This window comes from Hemiscyllium ocellatum, chromosome 4 (assembly GCF_020745735.1).
Source record: "Hemiscyllium ocellatum isolate sHemOce1 chromosome 4, sHemOce1.pat.X.cur, whole genome shotgun sequence".
NCBI lineage: Eukaryota > Metazoa > Chordata > Chondrichthyes > Orectolobiformes > Hemiscylliidae > Hemiscyllium > Hemiscyllium ocellatum.
In genome coordinates this window covers 70,999,753-71,023,132 of record NC_083404.1, presented here as the reverse complement: position 1 = coordinate 71,023,132, position 23,380 = coordinate 70,999,753, and the positions used below count along the sequence as shown (strand labels likewise).

The 23,380-nt window shown below is 43.3% G+C and overlaps 1 protein-coding gene across 9 annotated transcripts in view; it reads right to left on the bottom strand.

Moving 5' to 3' along the window:
• The window catches only part of oxr1a (oxidation resistance 1a), a 524,990-nt gene that overhangs the window by 421,448 nt on the left and 80,162 nt on the right, over positions 1-23,380 (bottom strand). For 8 of the 9 annotated variants that reach the window (XM_060823372.1, XM_060823364.1, XM_060823366.1 and 5 more), the window contains exon 2: positions 15,382-15,472. In XM_060823372.1, coding sequence (XP_060679355.1) covers positions 15,382-15,398 — 17 coding nt within the window. In that variant the 5' untranslated portion in view covers positions 15,399-15,472. Of the gene's footprint in view, positions 1-15,381; positions 15,473-20,549; positions 20,566-23,380 lie in introns of those variants that run through there. The other variant, XM_060823373.1, reaches the window with a different exon arrangement.

The window sequence follows — 23,380 nt, the reverse complement described above, 5'->3', positions numbered from 1 at the left end:
GTAAACTAGAACAGTGAATACTTTAACGTACATCTCCTCAGCTCCAGAGTCGATCTGAGACTGCCTCCCCTAGCTCCCATGCTGGGTCACATGACCTACTCTCTTGAAATGGGCACATTTTCCAAATTTCCCTTATTAATATATGCATCCAACAAATGTAACTGTTATCCTGGACGAGCCCTCATTTATGGACAGCATGGTGGCTGCCTCTCAGCAGCAGGGACCCGGGTTCGATTGCAGCCTTGTGCTACTGCCTGTGTGGAGTTTTCATATTCTCCCCATTTCTGTGTGAATTTCCTCCAGGTGCTCTGGTTTTCTCCCACAATCCAAAAGATGTGTAGGTTAGGTAAATTGGCCAAGCTAAACTGCCCACAGTGTTCTGGGATGTGTCAGTCAGGTGCATTAGTTAGGGGTAAATGTAGAGTAATTGGGTAGAGGAATGGATCTGGGTGGGTTACTCAGAGGGTCGGAATGGACTTGTTGGGCCAAATGACCTGTTTCTACACTGTAAGATTCTATGAGCTATACAAGCATGGTCAGGGATATTTATTTTAGAAAAAAGGAAAAAGACCCTTCCCTAGACACACTGATATGATTAGTCTTTCAGGGGATGGTGAATCCTCAAAGACCTTCTCTTGTCTCAGCAACCTTTTCTCATGTAGTCTCCTGGATTTCCAGAAGCTCCCGTTGTTCTGCAAGTACGTCTCTTTCCGATTGTCTATTGTTGTCCTCTGACACTGCTGTTGTCTCCACCCTGAATATGGCTAAACCTGACATGATAAACAGGACATGGTTGGCATTGGAGCTAGGGGAGGCAGTCCAAAGATGTGCAGGTCAGGTGAATTGGCCATGTTAAATTGCCCATAGTGTTAGGTGCATTAGTCAGAGGGAAATGGATCTGGGTGGGCTACTCTTCAGATGGTTGGTGTGGACTGTTTGGGCTGAAGGGCCTGTTTCCACACTGTAGGGAAATCTAATCTAATCACTTGTCCCACCTGAACTGGCTCAGTATTTTGACGGGCATTCCCCTTATTGCTGAGGTGCAGCAACCAGCTGGTCCATATGCCTCCTCCAGACCAGTCTCTCCTCTGGAACACCCTTAATGACGAAGTTCCCGTCCTTCTGACAATCCGCTGTTCTGGATTTCGCACAACTACCTCTTTGGTCTCTTCTAGCCACAGTAATTCAAACATGGTTCTCACCTGGCAGTTAAACATTAGAACATCAGCAAGCACTGGGTCACTGCATGTAATGTCTTCCTATACATGCTGAGGAATTTGTTCAGTTGCCATTTAGCCCTCTCGTTAGGAGGTGTTTAAAGCCTGCTTCAAGGTTTGTACAAACATCTCTACCTATCCATTTGTCACATGGTGATCTTGCATGTCTGACGCCATGATTTTTCAGGTACTGTTCGAACTCTTGCGCCACAAACTGTTGTCATTCGTAACTTTTCAGGAACTCAGCAATATTTCATCCCGTCAGCTTCATCTGATACCAATTTCATAACTGCCACCTCAGGCCACTTGGAAAGGGCATCTACAACCACTAGTAACAACCGTCCCTCTACTGGTCCTGCAAAATCAACATGAATCTACTGCCATGATGATTAAAACCACTCCCATTGATAAAAGGGCAACAATGGAGGTGCCTTCTTTAGTAACGTGCAGGATTTGCATGATCCACTTTCTCCTCAATCTGGGCATCTACATTCAGCCACCAAAAGTAGTTCCTGGCTTTTTCTTTCATTCACACCACATCAGGGTACCATTGGTGCACTTGTTACAGCACCTTTCCTCTTCAAAGGGAAGGAATAACAACTCTCATTTCTTACATTAAACACCCATCTGATATGGGCAACTCCCACCTCCTGGACAGGTAAACATCTAATTCCCTGAAGTTACTATAACCAGACTAGGTCCACCACAAGGCTCAAGACCAGGTCACTCCAGTTAGTGTTCCATACCTGATTTGCAGACAGCAGTACCTTGTCTTCTTAAGCAGAATACATAATTTTCAGGTTTCAGTTGAGAATATCCTTATTTCCTGGTCGTGGTAACCTTGACAAAGCATTTGGATTACCATACTTCTCCAACTGTCAGCATCTGATTTCATATGAGTAGGCTGACAAAGCCAGTGCCTATCACTCCAGGTGTGCTGCCACCATTTACAGCATTCTCGTACACAGGCCAAAAATGGAGCCTGTGCTCTGTTAGCAGCACAAAGTGCCTCCTTACACATTCATGCTGGGTCAGTTGAACTATTCATTTAAAGGGGCAACACCACACAACTATATACATAACAAATACCTTGAATATATTGTCAGATCTGCTGTGTTACACAGTTACACAGGACAGCCGTATGATGTATAAAGCTGTATCACAAAGATGCAAAACTAATATCTCATGAGAAAAAGGGAAAAACTACTTTCTGTGAAGTAAATGAAAATCAAATCACTTTCTGATTTCCGTAAAAAATGTACCAAATACAAGGCTCTGGGATAAAATACATAAACTTTATTTCATTCAAATAAGAAAATGAATTTTGTCTTCTTAAAATAGTCAATGGCTGCAGATGAAGTTGTGAGACATTCAGTTAGGATGAGTTAGGGTACAACACTGACAATACTAAAAACAGTCATTCAAGTATTACCAAAATCAAAAGGTTGATGAGAAATCCAAAAATATCCAAAAATCCAACAGCTTAGAGTCACAGATTCATAGATTAAGAGTTATACAGCACTGAAACGGACCCTTCAACTTGTCCATGCCAACCAAATATCCTAAATTAATCTAGTTCCATTTGCCAGCATTTGGCCCATATCTCTTTAAATGCTTTCTATTCATATACCCATCCAGATGCCTTTTTAATGTTGTAATTGTACCAAGCTCCATCACTTCCTATGGCAGTTCATTCCAGACACGCACCATGTCTGAAAAAGTTGCCCCTTGGGTCCCATTTATACCTTTCCCTTCTCACCTTAAACCTATGCCCTTTAGTTTTGGACTTCCCTACCCTGGGGAAAAGACCTTGTCTATTTACCCTATCCATGCCACACATGAGTTTATAAACCTGCAGTACATCTCTATGACTCTATAACTCTTGCCCCCGATGCTCCAGGGAAGATAGACTGAATAGACTGGGGCTCTCTCTATAGCCCAAATCCTCCAACTCTGGAAACATCCTTTTTACTATTTTCTGAACCCTTTCAAGTTTCACAACATTCTTCCTATAGCAGGGAGACCAGAATTGCACACAGTGGTCCAAAATCAATGTCCTGTGCAGCCACAACATGACTTTCCAACTCCAATACTCAATGCACTGATCAATAAAGACAAGCATACCAAATGCCTTCTTTCACAATCTTACCTACCTAGGAAATTCTGTGTCTCTGTCCTGGGCTCCGTGGTTTTTTTTTGTGTGGCTGATTAGCCTGATCCTAAAGCCACATCTCCGATCACACATTTAGCAAGATATCCATAGATATCCATAGAATCCATACAGTATGGAAACAGGCCTTTCATCACAACAAGTCCACACTGCACATCTCTCGAAGGAGTATCCTACCAGAGTTTTTTGAAGTAACAAAAAAGATTGATGAGGGCAGAGCAGTAGATGTGATCTATATGGACTTCAGTAAGGCATTCGACAAGGTTCCCCATGGGAGACTGATTAGCAAGGTTAGATCTCATGGAATACAAGGAGAATTAGCCATTTGGATACAGAACTGGCTCAAAGGTAGAAGACAGAGGGTGGTGGTAGAGAGTTATTTTTCAGACTGGAGGCCTGTGACCAGTGCAGTACCACAAGAATCAGTGCTGGGCCCTCTACTTTTTGTCATTTACATAAATGATTTGGATGCGAGCATAAGAGGTACAGTTAGTAAGTTTGCAGATGACACCAAAATTGGAGGTGTAGTGGACAGCAAAGACAGTTACCTCAGATTACAACAGTATCTGGACCAGATGGGCCAATGGGCTGAGAAGCGGCAGATGGAGTTTAATTCAGATAAATGTGAGGTGCTGCATTTTGGGAAAGCAAATTTTAGCAGGACTTATACACTTAATGGTAAGGTCCTAGGGAGTGTTGCTGAACAAAGAGACCTTGGAGTGCAAGTTCATAGCTCCTTGAAAGTGGAGTCGCAGGTAGATAGGATAGTGAAGAAGGTGTTTGGTATGCTTTCCTTTATTGGTCAGAGTATTGAGTACAGGAGTTGGCAGGTCATGTTGCGGCTGTACAGGTTAGGTACACTGTTGGAATATTGCATGCAATTCTGGTCTCCTTCCTGTCGGAAAGATATTGTGAAACTTGAAAGAATTCAGAAAAGATTTACAAGGATGTTGCCAGGGTTGGAGGATTCACCTGACCTGCACATCTTTTGGACTGTGGGAGGAAACCAGAGCACCCAGAGGAAACCCATGTAGACACGGAGAGAACGTGCAACCTCCACTCAGACAGTCACCCAAGGGAGGAATCGAACCCGGATCCCTGGCGCTGTGAGGCAGAAGTGCTCACCACTAAGCCTCTGTGCTGCCCTTAACATGAAGTGTCTAAGTCCTGCCCAGAGAGATCTACAGCAAGCTTCCTATCGTTGTCTGACAGAGTTCTTGGAGAAAGTGATAGTTGCCTGCTCTGGTTGCTATCTGATACAGTCTGTATCCCTGGATGGTTAATTGTTCATCCAGAGGTTATCCATCATTTAGGCCTACATCAAAGTGGATACCACCATTTATAGTATGTAGTCAATTTCACTGAAGATACATTGTATGATGTAGACTGTGAGATTCATATATATTTTAATAACATTTGCTTTAAGTTTTGATTTGTGGATTTCGAATTTGTGACATATAGGTGTTTTTTGTGTCTCTGTTGGAATACTAGAGTCTTCGAGTCATACAGATCTACAGCACTGAAAAAGACCCTTCAGCTCATCATGTCATTGCTGGTCATAAACAACCATTTAACTATTCTAAGCCCACTTTCTGTCACTTGGCCAAAGCTTTGTGTGCTCTGACATCACAACTGCACATCAAAATGCTTTTAAAATGTTTTGAAGGTTTCACCCTCTACCAACATTATAAGCCTTTGAGGACTATAGCACAGTAACTTGGTGCTTAATGTTGCTGCCTCACAATGTCAGGGATGCAAGTTCGATTCCAGCCTCAGGCACATTTCTGTGTGGAGTTTGCGCATTCTTCTTGTGTTTATGCGGGTTTCTGCCAGTGCTCTGGTTTCCTCCCACAGTCCAAAGATGTGCAAGTTAGGTGGATTGGCCATGCTAAATTGCCCATAATGTCCAGGGATATATAGGTGAGGTGCATTCACCATGGGAAAATGCAGAGTTACAGGGATAGGGTAGGGAGATGGGTCTGGGTGGGAAACTCCTGGGTGTAGAGGGGACTTGTTGAGCTGAATGGCCTGTTTCCATACTGTACGGATTCTAAGGATACTTCCCAGAAACACCTGCTAAATTTGTGATCAGAGATGTGGCTTTAGGATCAGGCTCAGCAGCTACACAAAACCCCACAGAACCCTGGACAGAGACACAGGATTTTCTAGGTAGATAATCATACTCGTCACTGAGTGATTGCCATCAACAACGACCCATGCAGGCAGTAAACTCCATATGAAAACGTTTTTCCTTACATCTCCTCTAAACTTTCTACTCTTTACCTCAAATCTATGCCAAACAAAAACTGAAATTACTGAAGAAACACAGTTGGTCTGCCAGCATCTGTGAAGAGAGACTTTAGTGAGCTTTCTTCAGAACTAGTTGCTAGGAAAAGGTGATATACTTGCTGAAGACAGGGGATGAGGAAAGGAGTGAACAGATACACAGAAATGCAACCAGAGAGAAACAAAGAGAAAGAACGACAGTTAGGTAGACAAAAGGATAGATGGTAGTGTGCCAGGGAGAAAGAAAAGCTGAAAATGGTGACCACGAATCAGTGAAAATGAGTTGGCTTGCTGAAAGCATGTCATGAGAGGTGTGGGGTTGGGCAAAGTACATGGAAGAAGGTCCTAACAGTATTAAGCTCGAAGGCTGCTGGATACCCATGAGTATAATGGGATGCTGTTCTTCAAGCTTGTGGTGAGCCTTGCTGCAACATACCAGAGACAGAAATGTTGACCAGACAACAAGGTCGTGTGTTGAAGTGTCAGGCAACTGAAAGTTCAGGGTTACTTGTGTGGACAGAATGTAGGTGTTCAGCAAAGTGATTGTGCAGTCTATGTCTCATCTCCCCAGTGTACAAAAGACAACATTATGAACAGTGAATACAGCAGAGTGAATCAAATGCAGGTAAATCACCAGGAAGATGTGTCTGGAGCCTAGGACAGTGAGAGGGGGAAGAGGCAATCAGGCAGGTGTTCCACCTTCTGCAATTGCATGAGAAGGTGCAGAGGTATGTGGGAAGATTTTGGGAGTGGAGAAGTGGACCAGAGTGTCCAAGAGTGAAGGGTACCTGCAAAATGCTGACATGAAGGGGAAAGGAATATGTGTCAAGTGGTGCCATCCCGCTGGAAATGGCAGAAATGGTGGCGTTGGATGTGGATGCTGGTGAGGTGAGGGCTGAAGTGCAGGAAATGAGTCACAGCTCAGTTCCCCAATAACCACTGTGGTGTATCCTCAGTTGAGGAAAAAGATAATCATTTCTGGGCCTCCCACCTCCCCCCGCCATTGAAGGTGGCATCATGAGACCCGATGTAACAGGGAGGGTGAAACTGGGAGAATGGAATGAAGTCTTGACAGGAAACAGGGATGTGAGGCTGTACAGTCCAAGTAACTGAGCGGGTCAGTGGTCAATCTCATCTGCTATAAAAAAATGCCAGTCTGTTCAATCTTTGTCCATAAATGAAACTCTCCATTTCAGGCAATATCCTGGTAAACCTTCTCTGTCCCCTCTCCGGTGCTATCACATGCCTCTATAATATGGATTCCAGAATACAATACTCTACCTGTGGCGTAACCAACATCCAGCATAACCTCGTTCCTCTTAAACATCATGGGCCTGATGAAGGGCTTGCACTCGAAACATCATTTCTCCTGCTCCGCAGATGCTGCATGACCAGCTGTGCTTTTCCAGCACCATGCACTTCGCTTTGGCTATTCAGGGCAAGTATGTCACATACCTTCTTAACTATTTTGTCAACCTATCCCACTATCTTAAGGGACTGGTGTACATGCATGCCAAGGTCCCTTTAATCCTCAGTGCTTCCCAGAGTCCTATCGTTCATCATGTATGCCCTTGCTTTGCCCAAGTGCATCACTTCATGTTTAGCCAGATTGAATTCAATTTGCCACTGATCAGCCCACGTGATGTGGTAGCTCAAGGATAGCATGTAATGCAAGGATAGCGTTCTTTCGGGGTGGCACGGTGGCTCAGTGGTTAGCACTGCTGCCGCACATCAACGGGGACTCGGGTTCGATTCCCGCCTCGGGAGACTGTGTGGAGTTTGCACATTCTCCCCAGCTCTGTGTGGGTTTCCACTGGGTGCTCTGGTTTCCTCCCACAATCCAAATTTGTGGATATCAGGTGAATTGGCTATGCTAAATTACCCGTAGTGATAGGTGCATTAGTTAGGGGTAAATATAGGCTTGGGAAATGGGTCTGGGTGGGTTATTCTTCCCTTGTTTAACAATCTGGGATAAATTTCATCTGACCCTGAAGATTCATCTATTTGTATGCCTATCAGAGTACTCAGAACCTCCTCTCCATCTATGCTAATCTCAAATTGTACCACAGACCTTCTCCATGATTTCTGTACTCATATAATCCCTCTCACTAGTAACAATAGACAAAATATTAATTTCAAACCCTACTTATAGCATAAATTACTTCTGTGTCCTTATTTGTGGGCGGCACGGTGGCACAGTGGTTAGCACTGCTGCCTCACAGCGCCTGAGACCCGGGTTCATATCCCGACTCAGGCGACTGACTGTGTGGAGTTTGCACGTTCTCCCCGTGTCTGCGTGGGTTTCCTCCGGGTGCTCCGGTTTCCTCCCACTGTCCAAAGATGTGCGGGTCAGGTGAATTGGCCATGCTAAATTGCCCGTAGTGTTAGGTAAGGGGTAAATGTAGGGGTATGGGTGGGGAGCGCTTCGGCGGGTCGGTGTGGACTTGTTGGGCCGAAGGGCCTGTTTCCACACTGTAAGTCTAATCTAATCTAATCTAATCTAATGAGCCCTACTCTTTCCCTTGTTATCCTTTTAAACTTAATATGCCAGTAGAACAATTTAGGACTTTCCTTTACCTGTGAATAACTTGTCATGCCCCTTTTTAGCTCTCCTAATCTTTTTAAGTTCCATCTTGCACATTTTATATTCCCCAAGGGCTTCTGCTCTCTTGAACCTTCAATATCTGTCATCAGCCTCCCACCTCCCCTTAAATCAATGCCATTTCTCCCTTCATATTCAGTTTCATAGCATTTGATGATCCCACTCTTTTCCTTTATTGGAACATGTTGGTCCTGTACCTGCTATTTCCTCCTTGAATGCACCTCACTGTTCTGAGACAGATTTACCTAAAAGTATCTGTTCCCAGTACACTCTGGTCAAATCATACTTGATCTTATTAAAATCAGACTGTCCCCAGTTGAGAAGTTTGATTTCAGACTCATCTTTGTCCGTTCCATAGCAATTAGCTTCTCCTGGTTCTGAAGATTGTAAAGATTCTAGCCCACCATTTATATGCATGTCATCTATCCCAAATCTCATATTCGAAAGACAAAAAGAAAACCACATGGAGCATCTGAGACCAAAACACTAGATCTTGGGGAATGCCATTGTTTGGGCCAAAGATCTAAGTGATGTCCATATTACTCAACCTGCACAGAAGTCTGATGCCTACTGCACAGGTCATTGACTCATACAGTGGGATTAAAGAAAATCAGCTATACTACCCTGCGTCCCAGGCTTTTAGGTTCAATCATTATCAATTTTAAGCATAATAACCTGCTGAGATTTGTGAATAAAAATGAGCAACCTTTATTAACTAAGAACAATCTAAGGTCACAAATTCATGAGATAAAGGATGTGCAGAAGGTAAAGAAAGCCCTACAGATGCAACAATATGTTGATCATCATGATACAAAAAGCTTTCTAAAGCCATCAGGGCCATATGTATGCTGAGGTCAAATGGACAAGATCACCAAGATTAATAAAAATGGTGTTTATGTCCTTAAGGATAAAAACAAACTTATTAAGGGGAACTGGATCTGGGACTGTTTTCCTTACAGCAGAGGAGAATAAATGGGGATGTGATTGAGACCTATAAACTTTTGAGGGGCACAAATAGAGTAGACAGGCAGGAAACTCTTAGTGAAGGGATCAACAAATGGGGCATAGATTTAAGGGAACAGGCAGAAGGTTTAGGGAACAAGAAAAATGCTTCCAAAGGGTGGTGGGAATCTGGAACTCTGTAGATGAGGCAGAAACCCTCATAATATTTAAGGAGTATTCAGAAGAACACTTGCAAATCCAAGGCATTAAAAGCTTGAGTCAAATGCTGGCAAATTGTAGTAGAATAGTTAGGTGCTTGTTTTGGCCAGCATGGACACAACAGGCCAAAGGGCCATGCTGTAGGTCTCTCTGACTCTACGACCAATTCCATTTGTCAACACTGAAGACACCTCAGTGGTGAAGCCACAGTGATAGCTGATACTGTCCATGCTCTCTTTCAGTCTTCGAGGGTAGAATCCATGTGTTTTTGCTCACAACAGGACTCCATACACTCATTCTAATGGATTTGGAAGCAAAACAAAAACTTCCACAGGCTTCAGGAATGCAAGATTTGTAACTATCTTTAAGAGCAGAGGTTAAATCATGCCAAAGCAATGATCCAGGTATTCTACCTTATCGGTAGAAGAGAAACTCCTTACGCATCTCTTCTTGTGGGGAAAGAAATATCTCCAGAGACACAATGTGATTTCAGACCTTAACAGAGAAACCTCTGAATTATTGTCAGACACATTCAAGAAAAAATGTCAAAAAACATTTAAATGTCAAAACACAAACAACCTGTGTTGCATTTTCCAACCCAACCAGAGGCATTTGCTTCAGCAAATTGGAGGTTCTATGAATTGTGTTTCAAAGATTTTTATCTCAAAGAAACTCAACATAATCATGAGGCAAGTGAAAGATTATCAACTGCAACAATTTTGAATGGGAAATCTGAAATGGATGCCTTAAAATTTACACTCAAATCAAGCTCCCAGGTCAAACAACACAGTGCAATAGTCTCCATACTGTTTTCAATGTACCTGGTGTGGCTATTCACCTCTTCAAAGACCAACTGCTCCCCAGTGTCAGCACAAAATACTTTCAGATGGAAAAATAACCTTAGTTATCTCTCTGCTAAGACTAAACTGACCATCACAGGTTTGTAAGTCACACAATTTCTTTACTTCTGTATTCAAGAAACTCAGTTTGTCCTTGAAGGGTGTAAAAACAATATTACATCACCATTCCTTCAGTGTAACTAGGACAAAATCTAGGAATTCTTGCCCTAACAGCATTGTGGGTGTCCCCACTCTCAGCATTTCAAGAAAGCAGCTCATCACCGCCTTTTCCATAGTCTAGATTAGAGTGGTGCTAGAAAAGCACAGCAGGTCAGGCAGCATCCAAGGAGCAGGAAAATCAACATTTCGGGCAAAAGTCTTTCATCAGGAATGGAGGCAGGGATCCACAGGGTGGAGAGATAAATGGAGGGGGGGAGCTGGGGTGGGAAGGTAGCAATAGGGGGTGGGGTTGGAGGTGATACATCAGAGAGGAGGGTGGGGGAAGATAGCAAAGAGTACAATGGGTGGATGGAGGTGGGGATGAAGGTGATAGGTCAGTGGGGAGGGTGGAGTGGATAGGTGGGAAGGGAGATTGGCAGGTAGGACAGGTCATGAGGATGATGTTGAGCTGGAAGTCTGGAACTGGGGTAAGTTGGGGGAGGGGAAATGATGAAGCTGGTGAAGTCCACATTGATGCCTTGGGGTCAAAGTGTTCCGAGGCGGAAGATGAGGCGTTCTTCCTCCAGGTGTCGGGTGGTGAGGGAGTGGCAGTGGAGGAGGCCCAGGACCTGCATGTCCTCGGCAGAGTGGGAGGGGGAGTTGAAATGTTGGGCCACAGGGCGGTGGGGGTGATTGGTGCAGGTGTCCCGGAGATGTTCCCTAAAGCACTCTGTGAGGAGTCTCCCCAATGTAGAGGAGACCGCATCGGGAGCAATGGATACAATAAATGACATTGGTGGATGTGCAGGTGAAACCTTGATGGATGTGGAAGGCTCCTTTGGGGCCTTGGATAGAGGGGAGGGAGGAGGTGTGGGTGCAGGTTTTGCAATTCCTGCAATGGCAGGGGAAGGTGCCAGGTTGGGAGGGTGGGTTGTTGGGGTGGGTGGACCTGACCAGATAGTCATGGAGGGAACAGTCTTTGCGGAAAGTGTATAGGTTTGTGGTGGGAAATATATCCCTGGTGCTGGGGTCCATTTGGAGGTGGCGGAAATGTCGGCAGATGATGCAGTTTATGCGAAGGTTGGAAGGGGAGGACCAGGGGCGTTCTGTCCTTGTTACACTTGGAGGGGTGAGGTTTGAGGGCGGAGGTGTGGGACATGGATGAGACGCGTTGGAGGGCATCTTCAACTACGTGGAAAGGGAAGTTGCGGTCTCTAAAGGAGGCGGCCATCTGGTGTGTTATGTGGTGGAACTGGTCCTCCAAGTAGCAGATACGGCGGAGGCCGAGGAGTTGGGAATACGGGATGCCATTTTTGCAGGAGGTAAGGTGGGAAAAGGTGTAATCCAGGTAGCTGTGGGAGTCGGTGGGTTTGTAAAAATGTCAGTGTCAAGTCGGTCATCATTAATAGAGAAGGGGATGGAGGTGTCAGAGATGGTCCAGGTGAATTTAAGGTTGGGGTGGAATGTGTTGGTGAAGTTGATTAACTGCTCAACCTCCTCGTGGGAGCGAGAGGTGGCGTCAATGCAGTTATCAATGTAGCGGAGGAAGAGGTGGGGAGTGGTGCTGGTGTAACTATGAAGATGGTCTGTTCTGCATAACTGACAAAGAGGCAGGCATAGCTGGGGCCCCTGCTGGTGCCCATGGCTACTCCTTTGGTCTGGAGGATGTGGGAGGATTTGAAGGAGAAATTGTTAAGGGTGAGGACCAGTTCAGCCAAACAAATGAGAGTGTCAGTAGAAGGGCACTGTTGGGGACATGGGGAGAGGAAGAAAAGGAGGGCTTAGAGGACCTGGTCATGGCGGATGGAGGTGTAGAGTGATTGGATGTCCGTGGTGAAGATAAGGCATTGAGGATCAGGGAAACAGAAGTCTTGGAGGAGGTGGAGGGTGTGGGTGGTGTCATGAATGTACGTGGGGAGTTCCTGGACTAGGGGGGAATGGGACAGTATCGAGGTAGGTGGAGACGAATTTGGTGGGTCGGGAGCATGCTGCGACAATGGGTCGGTCGGGTGGTCAGGCTTGTGAATCTTGGGAAAGACTACGAGGTAGGAAGCGGTGGGTGGGAGATCTCCTGAGATGATGAGGTTCAGTATGGTCTGGGAGATTATGGTTTGGTGATGGGGGGTGGGGTTATGGTCAAGGTGTGGTAGGAGGAGGTGTCTTTGAGTTGGCGTCTGGCTTCAGCAGTGTAGAGGTCAGTATGCCAAACTACCACTGCACTCCCTTTATCCGCTGGCTTGATGGTGAGGTTGGGATTGGAGCAGAGGGAGTGGAGGGCTGCGTGTTTTGAGGGTCAGAGCTTGGAGTGGGGAAGGGGGGTAGACAGGTTGGCGTGGTTAATGTCTCGGTGGCAGTTGGAAATTAAGAGATTGAGGGCGGGTAATAGTCCAGCATGGGGTGTCCAGGTGGATGGAGTGCGTTGGAGGCGGGCAAAAGGATCCTCAGAAGGTGGGAGTCTTGATTGAAAAAGTAAGCTCAGAGGCGGAGGGAGCGAAAGAAGTGTTCAACGTCACAACGCATATTAAATTCATTGATGCACAGATGGAGCGGGATAAAGGTAAGGCCTTTACTGAGGACTGATCGTTCATCCTCAGTGAAGGGGGAGGTCCGGGGGGATGGTGAAAACTTGGCAGGGCTGGGAGCTAGGACCTGGTGTAGGTGTGGAGCTGGGAGTGGGGGTGGAGCATGTAACTGGAGTAGGTACGGTGGTAGGGGGAATGGGAGTGGATCGGGGGTGAAGTTTCTCTCAGGGTTCTGGGGGGTGGGGATGGTGACAGTGGGACCTGTGGGAGGTGTGTCAGCAGAATGCAGGTGAGTGGCATTGGTGGGGATGAAAGTGGTGGTGAACACGGCAGTGGGGGGGGGGGGGGCGGAAGTTTCTGAGCGCGTGATGTCAACGATGATATGGGGGGCAGAAGTGATGTCACATGTGGTGCATGAGGAATCGTGAGGGGCGGAAATGGCCATGATGGGGGCGGAAGTGATGCCACTGATAGCCGTGGGCATGGTAGCTGTACCAGCCGCATGGCTAATGGCGTCCGAGAAGTTCCAGAGGTCGGGGGAATCTTCTGATGCCATGATGGGGGCAGAAGTGCCTTTTCCATGTCAATTAGGGAAGCACAATAAATGCTAGCCCAGCCAGTGAAACACACAGCCCTCAAACAAAAGTAATGTTAGAACATTGCAGTGAACCCTTCTGTTAATTAAACCAAACACCCAAGAAAGCTCATTTCACCTCGTGATCTGTTAAAATAGGAGTGGTAGAGAACTCCAAAATTCCACTAAAGAAAATAACATAATTTTTTTAAACTCTAAAAGTAAATATTAAACAACTATTCACAACTCTAAGTCCCCCTTTCTCTTAATTGCTTATTATCTGCCTCCAACTCTATAATAATATACTGTTACACCAACTTAATTTCAATACCATACAACGGTTGTCATCTTTGATGTCTGTCCTCTTCTGGCTGAAGATCGCCCTGGGTCATCTTCTTTCTTTTTACTACGAATATGTTTTGTTTGAAAAATGTATCTTGGATAGTATTGCCTGATTTATTGAATCTGTGTTGATGGGAGTGGCTCTGTCCAATTTTCAAAATGCCTGCCTTTTTTTATATCCCTAACATTGGATTGTCTCATTGGTTCGATGTTAGCAAAACAATACATTCAAACTAGATTGGGTTTTAGTATCCTGGGGCCTAATTTAAAGAGATTGATTAAATGTGATTTGTTGTTATATCAGCAACCAACTCAGGTATCAATTTCACAGCCAAATGTTACATATTTTCAATTTTCCAGTACATTCTGAGACTGCTATCTGTTATATACACAAGTAAGCTCTCAGTGCAGAACAGCATTCACTCTCTCAAAGGTACAGTACAAGCCTTCAACTTCATAACAGTATTATATCAAGTATGAGCTGGAAGCTGAGCTGGAAGGCTTGTTTTCAGATATTTCATCACCATGCTAGGTAACATCAGCAGTGAGAGTCTCCAGTAAAGTGCAGGTGGTATGCCTACCTCTCTATTTATAGGTCTTGATTTCTTAAGGTGAGTGATGTTATTTCCAGTTCTTTAAGGGAAGATAGATAGGATCTAAGTTGATATATTTATTGACGGAGTACTGGTTAGAATGCCATGCCTCTAAGAATTCTCGTGCATGTCTTTGTTTCGCCTATCCTAGGATAAGTGTGATATCCCAGTCAAAGTGGTATCCTTCTTTGTCTGTACGTATGGAAGCTAGTGTTAGTAGGTCATGTCTTTTGGTGGCTAGTTGGTGCTCATGTATCCTGGTGGCAACACACACATCCTGGGACAGGCAAAACAAAGACACGCATGAGAATTCTTTGAAGCATGGCATTCTAACTAGAACTCCATCAACAAACACAATGATTTAGATCCTTTCTACCTTACCTTAAAAAAAACAGAAATGGACATCACCCACCTTAAGAAACCAAGACCTGTAAACAGGGAGGCAGGCCATACCACCAGCACCTCAGTAGAGACTCTCACTACTGATGATTCCTAGTATGATGACGAAACATCTGAAAACAAACCTTCCAGCTCAGCAAGTTAACTTACCTATTAATCATCAATCTTTTGAAAAATTGCTAGTATTATATCAGCCTGGTCAGCCAAATCTACCACTTCCCATAGACATTGAAGGATAGACTCCAGGATAGGATCTACTTCCCTCTGTTCAGAATGCTGAGTAAAATGGACCATAACATTTTCAACACCCTCATTAGCCCCCTTAATGATTACAATTGACTGATAGTGTACATATATTACCTGCATTTAAAACAGATATCCTTGAAAAATTGCAACTATTAAAATGGCTAACATGACAAGGAAACACAATTTTGAACTAATTCCCTGGTTGTAACAGTAACTTAACAAGTAATTTCTGAACCATTAATCTCACATATTCAATATTTAGTTTACTGACCTTTTGGTGTTGAACATTTTGACAGTGTCTTGCTTCTCATTAAAGATATGTACCTGACAGCATAGGTGCACCACGTCTTTTAGGTGACCAACTAAAAAGGGAAAAAAAAAAAGTTAGAAATAATTTGCCAATGTAAAACTTACATTTCTGCTTTTAATCCCACCAGAAATCTCAAGTACAGATTGTGAAAAGTGATTGAGGTGACTTGGCCAAAATGCCTCCAAATGCCTCCAAAATGCTTGCAATCCACTCCATCAATTGGCCAACATCAATATTCTCAGCTCATATCAGAGCTACAAAGTTCCAAGAAACATCCCTGAATTTTCTTTCTGACTTTCTGGATCCATCAATGTAACAAAGCAACTGAATCAGTCAAATCCAGACAATACACATTTCCAAAGTGACATTTCCTCTGACTGCTTGGAATTGGAACAATGGTGTTTCAACACAAAAGTGACCAGCTATATTACAATAAAAGATGATAATCCTTACATTGGCCCTGAAGTAAAGATTTTACCAACCCTTCTTTACAATACATAACCACAGTATGTTGGTGCTGCTGTTAAATATCGCACAGCAGAGAATTTTTCAATATGCGTTCTCACAACTTGATTGCTAATTTGATACTTGTGTCTTCCAGTTCAGAGATCACTGCTGAATGTGAATAATCCACGTATGTAGTTAATACTCATCATTTTAACTATTGGTTTTAAATTCATCCTCAGTATTTTTCTCCAATGGACAAAGTGGATAGAAAGCAATTGTTCCTCTTAGTTGAAGGACCAATAACAAAGGGGTACACTTTTATGGGTGAAAAGCAAGAGGTTTAGGGGGGACTTGAAGAAAATGTTGCTCATCCAGAGGACAGCAGGGATCTGGAATGCACTTCCTGGGAGACTAGTCAAGGCTGGTAACCTTTAAAAAGTACTTGGATGAGCACTTCAAGTTTCATAATACTCAAGGCTATTGGACTAGTGCTGATAAGTGGAACTAGAATCATAGCAACCCTGCAGTGTGACAAGATGCCTTTCGACTATCAAGTTTGTACCATCTGTCTGAACAGCAATTTACCCGATCCTCGAAGCTCTGCATTTACCGTGGCTAATCCACCTGGACTGCACACCTCGGAGGAATATAGCATGGTCAATCCTGCACATCTTTGCACTGGGAGAGGAAACCAGAGCACCTACAGGAAAACCATACAGAAATGGGGAGAACATGCAAACTCCACACAGTCACTAAGGCTGGAATCAAACCTGGGTCCCTGGCACTATGAGGCAGCAGTGCTAACTATTGAGTTGCCATGTCGCCCTCTATCTGTAATGTATATTTAGTGTATGACTGACAGTACAGACTCAATGGGCTGAAAAGCCACTTCTGTACTCTAAGATTCTGTTGTTCTAAAAATGTAATGCTGTTCTCAAAAAAAAATCTTGTGATATTCATTCAGAAAGTTACCAATACCTACTCTAAATTCAATGTAGCCAAATCATATCTGGTCTTGCTAGATATCTGCCTTCTACCAGTTTAAAGCTTTGATTTCAAGCCTATTTGTGCTCTCTTTCAATAGCAATCTTGAATCTAACAAGATTTTAATGCTGTCTGCAAAATGCTCCCCCACTGATACTTCAACCACTTGCCCAGATTTATTACCTAAACTTAAGCCCAGCACTGCCCCGTCTCCTGGAGGATCTTCTACACACTGGCTTAAGAAGTTCTGCTGAATGCCTCTTAAGATTTCCACCCGCTCTAAACTTTTTACACTATTATAAATTGATTGTTCCCTTTTTTTGCTTTTTTTAAAGTTCTATCAATATCACTTCATTTGAGGAGCCTTCTAAGATATGATCACTCCTTACCCCTGTAATTGATTCCTTGATATTACTTTATCTTTTATCTCCTTCCTTTCTCACCTGCATACTCTATATCCTGAAATAATGAGCTGAGATCAATGGAAAAAGTGATATTCAATTTTCTTTTGATATTTTAGTTGCAGTACAAATCTACGGATGTACAAGCAGCTTTTCTGCAGGGAAACCTGTATCAGAGAAGTGATGAGAGGAATGGATAGAGTCAATAGCCAGAGACTTTTCCCCAGGGCAGGATTGACTGATACGATGGGTCATAGTTTTAAGATATTAGGAGGAAGGAATAGAGGGGACGTTAGAGGAAGGTTCTTTACGCAGAGTTGTGAATACATGGAATGTGTTGCCAGCAGTGGTGGTGGAAGCAGAGTCATTAGGGACATTTAAGCAACTGCTGAATGTGCACATGAACAGCAGTGAATTGAGGAGTGCATAGGTTAAGTTATTTTATTTTATATTAGGATTAACCCTGCGCACAACATCGTAGACCAAGGGCCTGTTCTGTGCTGTACTGTTCTATGTTCGATTTGGAGGAAGTAGTTAACCACAAAAGGGAAATTCTCAAAGTTTAATAAATATGTTTATAGATTGAGTGGCACTTTTTGTCTATGATATGTTTCAGTGAGGCCTACTCTACAAAGATTAGGTTATGCACAACTCAAAGCAGACCCTGCAATGTTCAAATGGCACCGTGGGAAAGTAGCAGATTTACTTTCATACTTACTTCTTGATGCATAGGATGATATTTTCACATGATCACTAATCAGTATGAAAAGAATTGTATTGAGCAAATTAGGGCAGTACTTAAGTTGGTAATCAGTCTTCTGGTGCTTTTAAATATGTTGGCTTGGAGGTAAAGCAAGGATGTAATTTTATATTAAGAATACTGGAAAATGTGAGTCCCATCAGAATTGGCTGTGCTAGGTCTGTACAAAATGATGTAGTGCCTTCAGAGATGAAATGGAACAACTGCAGAGTCATATCAGAGTGCCCAATTGGTTAGACACAAAGACAATACTGGATTCCAGCTCTGTGTTCAAACATAATCTTTTGATGGAGGAATTCTAACAGGAGCAAAACATTTTTAAAAAGGATCAGAGAAGTGTGTAGTGAAATTCCCAGCTTTATGCAATCTCAAGAACATGTACCAGATTATTTTAGCAATGTTTTATATACTAATTTCCCAGTGCAATGGTTCATAACATATCTTGTGGGAAAGAATGGAAAATTGTGACAATTAGAATGAAGGTGAAAATATGTAAGGAAGATGGTCAGAAGGGACCACACTTATGCAAGGTTATATAGATAAATTGAATGCTTTGGTATAATGATGTTGTCTTTTCTCATTTGTACAAAGTGCACAAATGAGAAAAGACAACATCCTGACTGGAACTACAATAACGTTTCTTCATTGTGGCTGGGTCTTAAACCTGGAACGTTAGCAGTACACCAAATGGACTTCAGTGATTCAAGAAGGCAGCTCACCACCATCACCTTCTCAACTGCAGCAGTCATTGCCAGTTCTATCCGCATTGTATGTAGAAATCTTAAAAACGTAAACTTAGTTTTTCAAGGACAGAGATGATGGCATTGTGGTGTTATTGCTAGATTGTTAATCCAGGAACTCAGGTCATGTTCTGGGTACCCAGGTTTGAATCTCACCATGAAAGATGGTGCAATTTGAGTTCAATAAAAATTGGGAAGTAAGGGTCTAATGGTAAGTCATTAAACCATTGTTAATTGTTGAGGAAGAACCCTCCTGATTCACTAATGTCTTTTAGGTAAGGTCTCTGCTATCCTGACCTGGTCGCGCCTACATATAACTCCAGACCCACAGCAATGTGGTTGACCTTGAACTCCTCTCTGGGCAATTAGGGACAGGCAATAAATGCTGCCTTAGCTGGTGATGCACTCATATTGTGAATGAAGGAAAAAAAACTGTTCAGCAGTAATTATTCAGCAGTATTTCGCTTCAAATTGGGATACAGCTCATTCAAGAATTGAGTGTAGCATTTTCAATGTTTTTTTTGCAGCAAGATAAATTGTGACAAAGCAGAAATTCACATCACTTTGAAATTTTTAAGACTTTAGATTAGATTACTTACAATGTGGAAACAGGCCCGTCGGCCCAACAAGTCCACACTGACCCTCCGAAGAGCAACCCACCCAAACCCATTCCCTTACATTTACCCCTTCACCTAACACTACAAGCAATTTAGCATGGCCAATTCACCTAACCTGCACATCTTTGGACTGTGGGAGGAAACCGGAGCATCTAGAGGAAACCCACGTAGACACGGGGAGAATGTGCAAACTCCATTCAGACAGTTGCCTGTTACGGGAATTAAACCCGGGTCTCTGGTGCTGTGAGGCAGCAGTGCTAACCACTGTGTTGGCACTGTGCCGCTCCTTTTTTCAGCACAATCTATGAAGAAATGAGACATTGCTATCAGCAGCCTCTAAACACCCATATGCAAATGCCTGTGTGAGGATGTCAAAATTGCTGTCAGTTTCACAGAGTAATGATGGAAATGCTTTTTGAGCAAAAATTTGAGCCAAAATGGGGTGGAATTATTTCAATGGTTGAAGGGATGACAAGGACAGTGGACCATACAGATTATGTATAACCAAATAAGACACAGGTATTGAACTCCCATTTCTACAAGTTGGAGCTTGTAAAGTATGCAGCGTGTAATTTAGGTATTCTTCTGTAAGCTTGTACATATCTGGGATGGGAGCAGAGTGGATTCAGATTTTTGATTTTTTTTAGCTGTAATAATTCAAAAATACCAGAGACTCCAGGTTTGGAATTGGTGAAGGAGCATGACCAAGAAAAACGAGGTGGTTTAGTGGTAGCTAGTGGTAAACGAGGTAGCTAGAACCACTGGTTAGACATGTGATTTAAAAGGAACTGCACTATTCAGTTCTCCTGTACCAAGACATCAAGGATGAGGGAAAACAATGTCACAAACCCACAGTTTAAAGCAGTGTCTGAGAGTCAGCAGAAGTCAGAAAACACAAATGAGCCTGAAATAGAACAATGTCTGAAACCCACAGTTAAAAGCAGGGAGTGGAATTAATGGGAGTCAAAGCGCATGGGTTCACAAATAAAATAAATCCAACTCTGTCATCACAATAAACACAGGAAGTAATTTGTTGACTAATATTTCTCTAAACCAGGGCTGTCATTTGGACAAGGAACTGGGGAGGAAAATAATTCAAATCACTGTGACAGTTGTGGTTCAGAGCAGGTCTTAGTTTAAAAATGGTATTAATTAGATTTTTGAAAAGGAATATACTTACTTTTTCCTCAGATCATGGGGCACCTGCTAAATTGGTGTCAATTCTTGCATCAAATGGAAATTTCAGCACACTTGATATGTTTTGGGCTTCACTTGCTGTTTCTGCTCAAGCTCAGGATTTCCAGCTTGTGGAGCACCTAGAGTCACAGAATCCTAGAAATGTACAGTGGGGAAAGAAAACGCTACAGTCCAACTCGTCCATGTTGACCAGGTATCCATAATTAATCTAGTAGCATTTTAGAGCACTTGGCCCATATCCCTCTAAACCCTTCCTATTGATATACCTATCCAGATGCCTTTAAATGTTGCAATCGTACAAGCCATTGCAGAAAAGCAGGCATAAGCAAATTTCCTGGATCATATGTTACAGGAGGTGAACACCCCCAGGCAGAGAGAAGGGTCAGGAGAGCAGATGAATTTGTCTCCACATTTATCCATATGGACTTTAGGAAGATTTTTGACAAAGACCCTCATGGTAGGCTCATCCAGAAGATTAAGATATATGGGATACATAGTGACTTTGGTGACTTGGCAATTTGGATTCTGAATTGGCTTGCCAAGACTGAGGGTAGTGGTGGAAGTGCGTTTTTCAGGCTGGAAGTCCATGACTAATGGTGTTCCACAGGATCCATACTGGGACCTCAGCTGTTTGTGATATCTATATTTATTATTTCATCCAAATCATTTAGAGTCCTAGAGAAGTACACCATGGAAACAGACATTTCGGTCCAACCCGTCCATGCTGCCAAGATATCCTAACCCCAATCTAGTCCTACGTGCCAGCACCTGGCCCATATCCCTCCAAATCCTTCCTATTCATACAGCCACCCAAATGCCTTTTAAATATCGCAAATGTACTGGCCTCCACCACTTCCTCTGGCAGCTCATTCCATACACATACTACCCACTGCTTGAAAAAGTTGCCCTTTAGGTTTCTTTTATATCTTCCCCTCTCACCCTAAACCTATGCCCGCTAATTCTGGACTCCCTCACCCCATGTCTATTTATCCTATCGATGCCCCTCATGATTTTACACCTCTACAAGATCACCCCTCAGCCTCTGAAAATAGCCCGAGTCTATTCAGCCTCTCCCTATAGTTCAAATACTCCAAACCTGACAACATCCCTGTCAATCTTTTTTGAACCCTTTCAAGTTTCACAACATCTTTCTGATAGGAAGGAGACCAGAATTGCACGCAATTTTTCAACCGTGGCCTAATATCCTGTACAGCCACAACATGATCTCTCAACTCCTGTACTCAATACTCTGACCAATAAAACAACTATGAACCTTCACTCCAAGGTCCCTTTATTCAGCAACACTCCCTAGGACTTTACCATTAAGTGTTTAAGTCCTGCCAAGATTTGCTGTTCCAAAATGCAGCACCTCGCATTTATCTGAATTAAATTCAAACTTCCACTTCTCAGCCCATTGGCTCATCTGATTAAGATCCCGTTGTAATCTGAGGTAACCTACTTTGCCGTCCACTACACCTCCAATTTTGGTGTCAAATGTAAATTTACTAACTTTTTCCCTTATGCTCACATCCAAATCATTTATAAAAATGATGAAAAGATGTGGACCCACCACCAATCCTTGTGGCACTCAACTAGTCACAGGTCTGCAGTCTGAAAAACAACCCTCCACCACCACCCTCTGTCTTCTACCTTTGAGCCAGTTCTGTATCCAAATGGTCAGCTCTCCCTGTATTCCATGAGAGTTCTCCCTGTATTTGGTGAGATCTAAGCTTGCTAACCAGCATCCCATGGGGAACCTTGTTGAACTCCTTACTGAAATCCATATAGATCACATCTACCGCTCTGCTCTCATCAATCCTCTTTGTTACTTCTTCAAAAAACTCAATCAAGTTTGTGAGACATGATTTTCCACGCACAAAGCCATGTTGACTATCCCTAATCAGTCTGTGTGCCTTTCCAAATACACGTACATTCTGCCTCTCAGGATTCCCTCCAACAACTTGCCCACCACCGACGTCAGGCTCACTGGTCTATAGTTCCCTGGCTTGTCCTTACCACCTTTGTTAAACAGTGGCACCTCGTTAGCCAACCTCCAGTCTTTTGGCACCACATCTGTGACTATTGTTGATATAAATATTTCAGTAAGAGGCCCAGCAGTCACTTCCCTAGCCTTCCACAGAATTCTAGAGTACACGTGATCAGATCCTGGGGATTGATCCATTTTTATGCCTTTCAAGACATCTAGCACTTCCTCCTCTGTAATATGGACATTTTTCAAGATGTCACCATCTATTTCCCTACATTCTGTATCTTCCATGTCCTTTTCCACAGTAAATAATGATGCAAAATACTCAGTTAGTATCTCCCCCATTTTCTGCGGCTCCACACAAAGGCCGCTTTGCTGATCTTCAAGTGGCCCCATTCTCTCCCTAGTTACCCTTTTGTCCTTAAATGTATTTGTAAAAACCCTTTGGATTCTCCTTAATTCTAATTTTCTTATACACACTTAAAAAATTCCTCTCCATCTAAATCCTTAACAATATGGCAGTCCCAGTCTATGTTTGCAAAGTTAAAATCCCCTACCATAACCTCCCTATTATTCTTACAGATAACGGAGATCTCCTTACAAATTTGTTTCTCGATTTCTCTCTGACTATTAGTGGGTCTATAACATAATCCCAACAGGGTGATCATCCCTTTCTTATTTCTCAGTTCCACCTAAATTATCTTCCCTGGATGAATTTCCAGGAATATCCTCCCACAATACTGCTGTAATGCTATCCCTTATAAAACTCCACTCTCCTTCCTCTCTTGCCTCCCTTTCTATCCTTTCTGGAGCATTTGTATCCTGGA